The sequence below is a fragment of the Pteronotus mesoamericanus genome, unplaced genomic scaffold (genome assembly GCF_021234165.1).
Source record: "Pteronotus mesoamericanus isolate MK-2021 breed Mesoamerican mustached bat unplaced genomic scaffold, CSHL_Meso_final contig_230, whole genome shotgun sequence".
NCBI lineage: Eukaryota > Metazoa > Chordata > Mammalia > Chiroptera > Mormoopidae > Pteronotus > Pteronotus mesoamericanus.
The window spans coordinates 1,586,656-1,600,426 of NW_026555096.1; the positions used below are offsets into that span (position 1 = coordinate 1,586,656).

The window sequence follows — 13,771 nt, forward strand, 5'->3', positions numbered from 1 at the left end:
ACGAGGAAGTTCTCCTCCTTGTACTAATGTGACTGCTCATGGAGTTTTTCTCAGGTTCATCCACAGTTTACCTCCCTGCACTGGGAGCGGGAAGGACAGGCCACTCTGTCTGCTGTGAGTCACTGCATCTGTCAGTGTCATGGTGAAGTTTTTTGCACAATACAAACAGCCATTTGAGTGCTAAAACCATCCAAATCATTGGCTTAATCTTCATTCTAAGTCCATTGCATGGTACAAAATAGTCAATGAAGCCAGACATCCTCACAATGAGGCAGCTTCAGCTGGAAAATGTGCAATGTCCAAACTGAATGATTTGCATCCTTCAAGAGCTGCAAAGATGAGAGACCTGTTCATCAAATACGTTTTGATCTTGGGCCTGGGAAAGTTTCACATCTCTCCTCACCAATCCCAAGACCTTAGGAAATTATACAACTTTTCTCAGCCTCAAACATCTGCAAAATGGGGAGATTCTTATGTACTTTACAATGAACTGTTATGAATGTTAATAAAATAACATTTATGGCATAGAAGAATGTGTATTTGTTTCCAATATGCTACAGATAGACCCTGTCTTGAATACCAGGATAAAGAAATAAGAGTCCCGGGCTTTACATAGCTATATAATTAGGAGACATTTGGGTTAGGAGTCAAATATTTTTATCCATCAGAGGGATACTTATGGTAAGTATGGCAGCTGGTGTTTAATGATGGCCCCAAACAGTTCCCTCTCTCCTGTACACACAAAGCTACCTCACACATCAGTAGGGAAGAGGCATATGTCCCTTCCAATTGAGTCTGAGCTGAACCTGTGACTTGCTTGAATGAACAGAAGACCATAGAAGCAATGCTGGCTTGCTCCTGGCCTAGGCTTTAGAAGGCCTGGCAGCTTCTGCTTTTGTGTCTTTGGGAGCTCTGAGTTGCTATGTGGCTTATTGGAGAGTCCACTTGGAGGGACACTGATCCAGTTGGCCAACCCAGGAGCCCTGGACCATTTGAGCAGCATTGTGAGGTGACAGCTCTGTTAGCAAAGAAGCCAATTTGGATTCTGCAGTCCAGCCAGTACCACATGCACAGGGATGAGCCATCTCTCCTGTCCCTATCTAGTCCTGACCACAGAACAATGAGAAAGGATGAATGGGCATTGTTAACTTAGCAGCAGTTTGTTACACAGTAATGGATACCTCAAGGAGCAATCTAATACATCTTATCTCAGTCTACTGCTTTTCCATAAATGTTGAAGACCATAAGATGCATTCACATCACTATCACATGTATCCCTATTCATTGGTTTGAACATCACCTTATTGTCACTTGTCAGCAGAGGCACCGGAAACAGAAAAAGGATTCCAGTTACAAAGGGACATGTAGATATGAGAACGTGTTAGTCCATTTTTAAATTCCTGTACCAAATACTACAGAGTTTCTTTAGTGAAAACAATTCCATTCTCTACACATCAAGGCTTTTTCTTCTCCACTCCACTTCTCTAACTGGTTTCAGAGGATTTGTAATATTTTTATTAAGTCATTGTTATTTTTCATGCTGTGATTAATTATGCCCCTAGTTGTCATTTCTTCCTAAAATATATCACCTCCTTTTAAATGTCCAAAAGTGCCTCCCACCCCCATTCTTCCTCTAGAAGCCACTGCTGTGCAAGGTAAAGACCATGAGACTTGCCTGCAGGTAGGGCCATATTCAATGCTAGGTCCACCAACTGGAAATCTTTAAAAATTATTTAAATTATATGAGCCTCCATTTCCCCACTGGTTAAAATGGAGATAATAACTCCCAAACTGCTAGTCCCCCAAAACTGCTAGGAAGATGAATAAATAGCAGAATGGCCAGCACCATGCCAGGCACACAGCAGCTGCTCAGTTCAATTTATTGCCTTTCTCTGCTGCTGATATATCTAAAGTGTTCATTTTCCAAGTCTTCTTCAACGCTTCCAGCTTCTTCCTCAAAACTTCTAAAGTACTGACTTTTCAAGTTGAAAGTACTTTCTCAGAATTTGCCTCATTTTCTCACTCAGTGGTGTCACCCATTCAAGTTTGTCACCTTGCAGTGGAGGTCTTCATTTCACCCTCTACCCACTACCTGTACCCTGTTCATCTCAGGGCCTGTGATTCTCTCTGATTGGTCTCTTGACTCCTTTTTCTTCACATTTTCCAACAAACACTGTAATCAAATAATACCATGTGTCACCTGTATACATGGCTTCCTAACCACTCCCCTTGCCTCTTCCACATGTCCCCATCCCAAGACTGTCCTCCATAAAACACCCATAGAGATATTTTTAATACAAAAAACCTGATAATGTCATCTCCCACTCACTTGAGAGAATTTCTTGTTTCCCAGGAATAACTCCACACTGTGGGTAGGGCTCCTGCTTTCCTCTGCCTGCCCCACTGCACACATTTCCTACTCTCTCCCTGGCTGCCCCTGCACCAGCCACCTGCAGCAGGTGACTGCCCAGCTGATTAATTTACACAGATCTTTCAGGGTTCTGCTTAAATGTCACTAAGAGATGGCTTCCCTGAAATTCTGCCCTTCATCTAAATTAGATTTAATTATGTCTTCTCCCCACCTCTAATCCCATTATTCTCTCTTAGCACACTGTATTTTTTCCCTTGATATCACTTGCCATGATTTGTAATTGGATATTCATTTCTGAGCTAATTTATTTAGTCTGTCTACACTGTCATCACCTCCTGGTCCCCACCATAGATGCAGGTTCCATGGACAGTGTCCATCTTGTTACCCCAGCACATCCCGCACAGAGCACAGAGCTAGGATGGTGGCCACATCCATGAGATGGATGAATACACAGGAAGTGAAGAACTTCTGGTCCCACCAATTCCCAGTGTTGTCCTTTGCACCCGGACTTGCTTCATGAAGGTGAAATCATTTCAGTTTAGTTTTGTTTGGATGTTGTTTTTTACAAGGTCACTATGCCAACAGAAGTGGTCTGTTTTCAATGGTCTTGGGAGATGGGCAGAACTCTGTCAAGGGTCTCAGATACATTAATATTACCCTGCAGAAGGCACTTGGCAAGAGCGGCTCTGCTCAACTGAGAGCAAAGACAAAAGGGAAAACCAAGTCTCCCATCAAAAGGAGCTTAAAAGATCAGACATGTAAAAAAAAAAAAAAAAGGACAAATATGTGTTGTCACCAGTAAGTACCTGGGGGTGATCTTCATGGTACAACCGAGGAAGCAGCCTAACCATGATGCACAGGATCCCAGGATTCATGATCATGGCATCACCTTCATCCATCCTGCAGACAGAGGGGAAGCAGGATATCAGTCTTCTAGTCTCCTCTGTTTTTCACAGACCTTTCTGGATCTTTCTAAGAGAGGCCATTATTCACATCCCCAGTCTTCCATCTATTATCTATATGACCTTGAATTTCTTCATATGAGCCTAATTCTCCCCAACTATACAATGAAGCTAACAACATTATGCTTTCCTCAAAGAGGTATAGATGATGGTTTTGTGCTCTAAGGCACAAAGACTGGCACATAGGTGGTGTTCAATGGAAGTCAGTTCCCTAGTCCTCACCCCCTCTCTCCAGATATGTGAGAAATGGCAAAGTTCTTGTTTTATGTTAAATACTCCCACACATGTGCACACACAGGCACAAACACATGCATGAACTTCTAGATCTCTTCAAGATGGTATAAGCAGAGTCTACTCTGTTCTATCCACTGAATACAAATAAAAACCCAGTGAGAATACATGTGCAGCTTCCTAAGAACTCTGAAAAGTAAATGATAGCAAAGAAAGAAACCAAATCCAAAGCACCATGCAACTGGCAATGAGTTTCCTGGGCTTTCCCCAAAGCATCCCCAGGTATAGGATCACAGGAAGCCTGAAACCCAGAACTGTGCACCAAGTGTAGAGAGGACACATGAGATCCAAGAGAAGTCCTTTATTTCTGATCTGAGGAACAGGAAAGGAGGGGCCTACAGAGAATGGAGGAGAACCCCAGGGACTCATTTTTTGGATTTTTCCGTTCTTTCTCACCACAGTCATCAGGCAACCTCACAGGAAAAGCAGTGGCCAGGCAGGCATCTGAAACTCATGGGGAGGAGAATCATTTTCCTCTGACTACAGGTCCCAAAAGTGTAGGCAAAATCCCCATCGTTTTTGTCTCTCTTTTTCCTCTACTTGTTTGGCCCCCGAGACAGGTGCCACTATAGGAAGTGTGTGGCAGAGCAGGGAAACAAAAGCCATGGCTTTCTAGATAGAAGAGAAGGAAGGGGGCTCTGGGAGCCATAAAGTGCTGGGGAGAAGGTAAAGAGGAAAAGGCTTAAGAAAATGAGACCATTGAGTTCTGTATCAAATTCTGGGCTAAATTCTGAGCTGCACATGTGCAGGTCTGACCCTAAACCACATTCTAAAGGCTTTGAGAACTGAACTTGGTAGCAGACCACCATCCAATACTGGGTACCACATGGGGCAAGTACAGAATAGATCAAAATACCCTTTAAAGTCTTTTAAAACTGAACTCATATAGAAGCTGGGTAAAAACTTGTGGCCTGAACCCCAAATTGGTCAAATGCCTGTCAAAAGAAAATAATTAACATTCTCCAGAAGATGTTATCAAGAGCCAGAGTTCATGATATTCACAATATCCAGGATAGAAACTGAAATTACTCAGCATAGAATTAAACAGGTAAATTTCAATATCTCACCTAGAAAAATATAATCAACAGATGCTAAGTCTGAGATGACACAGATGTTGAATTATTAAAAACAACTTTCAAGCAACTATTATTTATAAAACTCCAAGAAATAAGGGTTAGAATTATTGAAATGAGTGAAAAACTAGGAAATCTCAGTAAAGAAATGGAATCAGTAGAAAAGAATAAAAAATTTAAGAACTGAAAATTACAATAACTAAAATTTTACAATCTCACTGAATGATAACAATAGTTGAGATAAGTAAAGAAAGAGTGCATGAATTTGAAGATAGATTAGTAGAAACTGCCCAATTCGAACAAAAAAATGAAGAAAGCCTCAAGGTCATGTCATGATACCAAAGAATCTGTTGGAGTTACAGAAAGAGAGGATTTTTTATTTTATGTGGTATAAAAATAAAAAGTGTTCAGCAAGCTTTTAGCCAGTATTTCTTCAAATCTGGTGAAATACAGAACCTTAAAGATTCAAGAAACTTACCTAAACCCAAAGAAAGTTAACAACAACAAAAACAAAATCTATGCTCAGACACATTATAATCAACTGTTGAATACTGAAGACAATTAAAAAATCTTGAAAACAGCCAGAGAAAAACAACAAATACATATATAGAGGAACAACACATATATAGGGAAACACTATGAATGAATGTAGATTTTCTCATGAGAAATCGAGAGGCGAACAATGTTTCTAAATTACTGAAAAGAAACTCACAGAATTTCCTATCTAGCAAAAATATCTTTCAGGAATGAAGGCAAAAATCAATATATTCCCAGAGGAAGGGAAACAAGGAGAATTTGTCATCAGGTGTTCTCTAAAAAAAAATACTAAAAGGAGTTTTTCAGATGAAAAGGAAAAAACAATAGAAGGGAACTTGGGTATTCAGTAATGATGAGAGAACAACAGAAATAGTAAATGTTTGGATAAATATAATAGATTATTTTACCTCTTAAGTTCTTAAAACACGTATAATGGTTGAAAGCAAATTGTAGATGTAATGCATATGACAGCTATAACAGAAATAGGGGAAGACCAATGGACCTGTTCAGAGTCAAGTTTTCTATATTTCATTCAAAGTAGCAAAACATGAATTCTAAGTAGGCTGTTAAAAAGTAAGGATGTATATTGTAATCATTAGAGCAAGCACAAAAGAAGCTTAACAAAGAAATAGTCAAAAATTCAATAGATAAATTTAAATGGAATAATAAAATATGGTATATTCAAATAATCCACAAAAAAAGGTAGGAAAAAAGAAATAAAGGAGCAAAAAAGAGGGAATGATTAGAAAACAAATAAGATGATACACCTAGAGTCAAACACATCAAAAATTATACTGAATAAAAATGGTTTACATACACCAATTAATAGATACATATCATCAGAGTGGAAAAAGAAAAAGATCCAACTATAGGACACTTACAAGAAACCCACTTCAAATATAATTATATAGATAAGTTAAAAGAAAAGAGAGAGAAAATTTATACCATGCTAACATTAATCCAAAGAAAGCTGGTTGTGACCCTATTAATTTTAGAGAAAGAGAAATTCAGAGCAAGGAATATTGCCTGGAATAAACAGATTATATTGCATAATAATTAAAGGAGGCATAATATCCAAAATGTGTAGGCACTTCACAAAAGAGCATAAAAATTCATTAAGAAAAACTAGTAAAAGTAAAAGGAGAAATGCAAAAATCCTCAATTATATATAATTCAACACTTTTTTCTCACAACTGATTAAAAAGTAGAGAGAAAATCATCAAAGATATAGAACTGAACACCATAAACCAACTGATGTAAATGACATTTATAGAACACTCCACCAGCCAACTCCAGAGTACACACTATTTTCAAGTTTTCATAGAACACTTGTCAAAATCATATGTATTCTGGGTCATAAAACAACCCTTAAAACATTTCAAATGAATACGTTCATACAAGGTGTGTTCTCTAAACATGACATAAAAGTAAATAATAGAAAGAACACAGGGCTTCCAGCCAAGATGGAGGCATAGGAGGATACACTTCACTTTCCTCGCAAACCAAAAGGAGGATAACAACCAATTTAAAAGCAAAAAACAACCAGAACTGCCAGAATATCAAACTGTATGGAAGTCCAAAAATCAAGGAGTTAAAGAAACATTCATCCAGACTGGTAGGAGGGGCAGAGATGGGAATCTGGGGTGGCACGGATGTGCAGTAATGCAGCAGGGAGTGGACTGGGTGGTCCCACATTCACATGTGTATAAGCTGGGAGAACAACTGGAAAATGAGACAGTCCGTGCAACCCAGGGTTCCAGCATGGGTAAATAAAGCCTCAAAATCTCCAGCTCTAAAAACCTCTGGGGGTTGCAGTGTTGGGAAAAACTCCCAGCATCACAGGAGAGTCTGTTGGAATGGCCCACAGGATCCTAGAACATACACAAGCCCACCCACCTGGGAATCAGCACCTGAAAGGGCACAGTCCACTTGTGGGAAGGGAGGGAAGTGACTGAAAGTGGGGCAAGAGACAAGCAAGCAGCATTGTTCCCTCTCTGACCCCTCCCCCACATACAGAACAACAACGCAACAAAGTGGGTTGCCCCACCTTAGTGAATACCTAAGGCTCCAACTCTTACAATCTAACAGGTGTGCTGAAACAAAGAAATGTGGACCAAATGAAAGAAGAGATTGAAACTCCAGAAAAAGAACTAAGTGATGAGGAGATAGCCAACCAATCAGATGCAGAGTTCAAAACACTGGTTATCAGGATGAACACAGAAATGACTGAGTACAGTCACAAAGTAAAGGAAGAAGTGAAGGCTATGCAAAGGGAAATAAAGAAAAATATACAGCAAAGCAACAATGAAGGGAAGGAAACTTGGACTTAAATCAACAACTTGGAACAGAAGGAAGAAATAAATGTTCAACTCAAACAAAATGAAAAACAAAAATTTGAAAAAATTATGGTACATTTCCACAATGGAATACTATGCAGCAGAAAGAAAAAAAGAACTACTAAACTTCGCGACAGCATGGATGGAACTGGAGAGCATTATGCTAAGTGAAATAAGCCAGGGGGTGAAAGACAAATACCATATGATCTCACCTATAAGTGGAACCTAACCAACAATACAAAGATGCAAGGAAAATAAGACCAGCAACACTGAAAGGAAAAGAAATCAACAGAGACAAGAGGGAAGGAGGGAGGGGGTGCGCAGAAAAGGAAGGGAAGGGGAAAGTCAAGGAACATATAGCAAGGACTCATGGACAAAACCAAAGGGGAAGAGCTGAGGGAGGGAAGGAGGGAGGGGGCAAGGGAAAGTGGTTGGGGGAGGCAGAGACAAATGTATTTGAAAAAATAAATTAAAATAAAATTTAAAAAAAAATAAAAAAAATTAGAGGCTTAGAAACCTCTGAGGCAACTTTAAACATTCCAACATCTGAATCATAGGGGTGCCAGAAGGAGAAGAGGAAGAGCAAGGAATTGAAAACTTATTTGAACAAATAATGAAGGAGAACTTCCCCCATCTGGCCAAGGAAATAGACTTCCAGGAGATCCAGGAAGCTCAGAGAGGCCCAAAGAAGTTGGGCCCACGGAAGCACACACTAAGGCACATCATAATTACATTACCCAAGATTAAAGATAAGGAGGGGATCTTAAAAAAAGCAAGAGAAAAGGAGACAGTTACCTATAAAGGAGTTCCCATAAGATTGCTGATTTCTCAAAAGACACCTTGCAGGCAAGAAGGGGCTGGAAAGAAGTATTCAAAGTAATGAAAGACAAGGACCTACATCCAATATCACTCCATCCAGCAAAGCTATCATTTAGAATAAAGGGCAGATAAAGTACTTCCCAGATAAGGTCAAGTTAAAGGAGTTCATCATCACGAAGCCCATATTATATGAAATGTTAAAGGGACTCACCTAAGAAAAAGAAGATCAAAACTATGAACAGTAAAATGACCACAAACACAACTATCAACAACTGAACCTAAAAAAAAAAATAAAACAAAAACAAAACTAAGCAAACAACTAGAACAGGAACAGAATCACAGAAATGGAGATCACATGGAGGGTTATCAGCAGGGAGAGGGAGAGGGGAGAATGGGGAAAAAAGGTATAGGGAAAAAGAAGCATAATGAGTAGGTACAAAATAGACCGGGGAGGTTAAGAATAGTAAAGGAATGGAGAAGCCGAAGAACTTATATGTATGACCCATGGACATGAACTAAGGTGTGGGAATGGAGGGGGGATGTTGGAGGGAGGTGGGTGCTAGGCAGAGGGGGATAAAGGAGGGGAAAAAATGGGTCAACTGTAATAGCATAATCAAAGAAATATACTTAAAAAAACAGAAAAATCTTCTAGTACTTGGGAATTGGACAACATACTTAACTTTTTTACTGTGGTAAAATACACATAAAACTTGTTATCTTAACCATTTTAAGTGTACAGTTCAGTGGTATTAAGTACACACATATTATAATCAACATATTTCTAAATAGTTTATGAGGCAAAGAGAAAGTTTCAAGAAAATTGTTAATATATCTTGAACTTAAATGAAAATGACATACACCATAGAAAAATTTGTGATGTGCTGCTAAAGCAGTGCTTAGAATAAAATATATAGATTGAAATGTTTACATAACAGCAGAATGAAGGTCTCCAATTAAATATCTAAGTTTTGTCCTGGCTGGGAGGCTCAGTTGTTTGGAGTATCATCCCATTCAATGAAAGTTGTGGGTTCGATCTCCAGACAGGGCACATACCTAGGCTGCAGGTTCAATCCCCAACCAGGGTACACATGAGGGGAGGAACCCACCCCCAAAAATTCGTATTATCTTCTGGAAGGCAGGCCCCTTGTAATATAGGCTTCCCCCACTAGATGAGTGTTCTAGAAACCCAACTGTATTGGTGTACCATCTGGCATGGTTTTGAGAGGCTGCGCTCGACTTCAATGACTTTTTTTTTTTAAGACTCTTTCAATACATTTGCCCATTTCACAACGGGTGATTTATGAGTGCACCTGCCCACACTGCACTGAGTGTTCAGCAGTTTTTGACCAAGAATGTCATAACTTCTGTGCTCTACCCTCTCTATTCAGCCAATCTCACCCTGAGAGACTTTTTTTTGTTTCCCCTCATGAAAAAATTCCTCAAAAGGAAACATTTTGCTGATGTGAAAGAAGTAAAACAAAAGATGGCAGAAGCACTAAAAGGCATCAAAATCAACGACTTCAAAAACTGTTTTCAGCAGTGAAAGAAATGTCTCAATAGCTATATTGCATCAAATCAACAGTATTGGGTTGACCAAAATGTGTTTGGTTTTTTCCTTAAGATGGCTTTAGTGACACTTAATTGCCCTTAACTTCATTTTAAACAATTCTGTTAGATTGTATTGTGACAGATGTCATATCAGTGTGCATATAAAAAAACTTATTAAAATTGGTGCATTTTTGTGTAGCCATTTTAATATTGAAGGTGGAAGAAAATAAGCAACATTTTTGGCTTATTATGCTTTATTATCTCAAGAAAGCTAAAATTGCAACTGAAACACACAAAAAAAGATTTGTGCAGTGCATGGAGAAGTTGCTGTGACTGATCGAATGTGTCATGTTAATAGTGGTTTGAGAAGTTTCGTGCTGGAGATTTCTGACTGGAAGATGCTCCACAGCTGGGTATATCAGTTGAAGTTGGTAGCAATAAAATTGAGATATTGATTGAAAACAAATGTTATACCATGTGGGAGATAGCCAACATAGTCAAGATATCCAAATCAATAAAGTTATTGGTGAAAATGTAAAATATGTCTTTTATTTTATGGAAAAAAACTAAACAGACTTTTTGGCCAACCCAATACATAACTATCAGTATCTGTGGGAGCCCAGAGAGGAGAATGGGGAAAGGGGAATGCTTGGCCAAATTTTGCAAAGTGAGAGTGATGTTATCTCATTAGAAGAACCCTAGAGGCCTGTGGGAAGATCTGAATTAAGGAGGCCTTGTCACCTCACACAGTGCCTACACTTGGCTGTCACAGCCTGACCTCCTTCCTGTCACGACGGCAGCCCACCATCACTGAATGGCAGCTCAGAACCTGGCATTTTTCCTGTTTAGATATGGAAGTCAGACTAGGCCCTATCTGAACTCTATCCAAATCTGGGGACAGGGTTAAGATACTGTGTCCCCTCTTACAAAGGCCTGTGGATTCCCAAGTGACTAATTAAAAAATTAAAAGTAATATGGATTCATTTTGGCAATTCACATCACTTGTTCTAGAAAGCCACTTCTTTCAAACCACACCTTCCTCTAATGCCTCTCTTAGAGCCTAGGGCCAGCCACTCCCACTTCCAGCTTCATCCAATTCGTTAGGAAGGCCTGGAAATGCTATTTCCTAAATATGTCTTAAAATGTTCTACCAGCAGTGCCACTGTCTTATTCAAGCCATTGCCATCTCTAGGACAGACTAACACCTCCTGTACTCCTCCTCCCCATTCTTGTTTCTACCCATCCATCCTCCCAACACACATTCATACAGTAGTGTGGCTTCTAACATGCCCACCTGCTCCCCTGAGCCTTCTCCTCAAGGGATAACAAAGACAGGGCCATTCATGCCTGAATACCCACTTCTGGGCTCAGGCCCCCATGCTGGGCTCCGGTCAGAGGCTCTAAGTCTCAGAAATTCCTACCAAAGGCCAGAGCTTTCCTTACTCAGCATGATTTATTTATTTTTTTTAGTCTCTCCTCCAGGCCTTAGAATGCCCTCCCCAACCCATCTTAACTCAAATCACAGTTAACTCTTTTATTAACTCTTTTATCACAGTTCAATTCCAGGATCCCCATGTCCTGGAAGGCCTTGTCAGCTCACCCTGAGACTGCATCGGATGGACTGCTCTACTTCTCCTTAATTTCTGTGGCTTCCCTATCATGGCACTCAAATTTTTTTTACTGAAAAATCCCAGACCTAACCTGTCAGGGTTCAGATGGCTCAACTGGGAAGGAGGCTGAAAGAAAGGTGCAGGCAGGGGCAGCCACCTCTGAGGAGCAGGAGGACCAGTACACACTGGACAGCTTAAACACATCAGCTGGAGTGGTCACTCTGCAGCAGGGAAAAGACTGGCTCCATATTGAGCTATGTGGCAGTTACAAGTCTGAGCTCTACTAATCACAAAACCCACCACAGGGTAACTGCCATCTCAGAGAAAGGGCTCTGCAAGGCCAGGACTCCACAGATGGAGGACAGAAGTGAAGCAGATGCTTCCTGCTCAGCGGGATCCTCACACCTTAGATGCACATTCAACTGCCAATATACTAAACACACTAGCACTAGCACACCCAAGTACCCACACACGTGCACACAGACCTACACGCACACCCTATACTCAGTCTATGGTCATCCAGAGGAACATGGAAAAGCCAGCCCAATATGAAGGTAAGATATGACAAAGCAAGATCCACATGGGAGATGACTGCTCAGGGAAGTGTGGCCTACTCAGCAGGAAGGTAGCTAGAACACCCTCCAAGAACATCTAAGGTCCAGATCCAGGGCTGCTCTAGGCATAGATTCTTAGAGAATGGGATGATGAGTGGGGGCCCAGACTCAGAGGGACACCCTCCAATCTGCCTCAATCCCAGCACCCACGGGCCTCAGAGGGAGCTGCAAAAAGTCAGACATAAATGCAGCCTGATGTGTGGAGCTTCTAATTCCAACAAATGTCTAGACTACCCTAGAGGTATGGACATGTGGCAATGTTTGCACCTAAGCTACTGTGCAAAAGGCAAAAGGTTCAAGTGCTTTAACTGCACAGTTTACCAAGCACCTTTGCTGGGTCCTTAAAATTGACAGCATAGTATATATGCATCCAGAAAGTCCAATCTTATCAGGTTATGAACCTGTGATATTTCTTGAGTGATTACTAGGTCCTATTCCAGATGTTTTATAATACTCAAGCCATTAAGTTCCTAAACAACATGGATGTTGATTCTCCCATTGTACAGAAAACTGAGCTTCAGAGAGCTTAAGTAAATTGTTTAATGTCATTTAAAGTTAAGGGAAGTCTCTGTCTCTGAGAGGCTCCATTGTTTGTCTGACCCATGCTGTCCCTGTCTAGGCTACAGATCTGCACTTTTGGAATCAGCACTGTCAGCACAAATGATGGCTTCACAGAGGCCAGCATGAAGCTGGCTGACCCAAGTGTCAGTGGAGGGCAGACCTGAGCACCATGTCATCCTCTCCCAGCCCACTGCCTTGCCCTTTACCCCACTCTCTCAGGACAGGCCAAGTTTCACTTCTCTAACCATTAGGGAATGTCAAGGGTGACATATTTCCTTTAATGGGGAAAAAAAGCTCTATTTATAAAATCTAACTCTTACACGTTTAAAAATCCTCGTTGTGAAACCAGGATGACATTTGACCCAGGAATTATCAGTAAAGAATTAGGTTGACGCTGTCTATAGGTTACAAACCAAACTTTAAATTACTGTGTCACAACATTTGGCAAATCTTCACCATTACTTGGGAGTATCCAGAAAAAGCAGGAAGAACACTCACATATGTGCATGCATACACACACAGGCTTTGGTAGGTAAACCTCAGTTCAAAGCCTGGATCTATCATTTACTAAATGTGTGACCTTTGGCCATGTTATTTTTCTTTTCTCAGGCTTGGTTCTTTATTAGTAATATTCTAGGACTGAAGAGGAAATTAAGTGAAAGTAAGTGTTTAGTGCTCAGACCCCAGAGATATTCATTGCCCAGTATAAATGTCCTTTGGAGCTGACAAATACTTCTTTGCCCTCTAGAAACTTGTAGAACAAGTTGAACAAGGTTCAACAACAAGATTCCAAATTAATCTTCATATGTTCAGGTGGTCAGAGTTGAGGCTTCCTCAGGCACGTATCCCACACACACATACCTCTCACCAGAACAGACAAATCAGGGGAATGGAATTCTTTCCAAAGACAAAGAAAGAAGAAAAAGGCCTGGAATTTGGCCAAGGCTTAGTTTACATAGGTAGCTATAGATTCACTAAGTTTAGAAAGCTTGATCAGAATAAGAAGGATGGGCTGCATGGAGCCTGGGAAAGGGAAAGTTTTAGAGCAA

At 40.4% G+C, this 13,771-nt stretch overlaps 1 protein-coding gene across 1 annotated transcript in view; it reads right to left on the reverse strand.

Moving 5' to 3' along the window:
* Positions 1-13,771, reverse strand: part of WDFY4 (WDFY family member 4) — a 328,638-nt gene that overhangs the window by 238,083 nt on the left and 76,784 nt on the right. Inside the window, exon 13 of the mRNA XM_054572378.1 lies at positions 3,178-3,271. Within this exon, the coding sequence (XP_054428353.1) occupies positions 3,178-3,271 (94 nt within the window). The remainder of the gene's footprint in view (positions 1-3,177; positions 3,272-13,771) is intronic.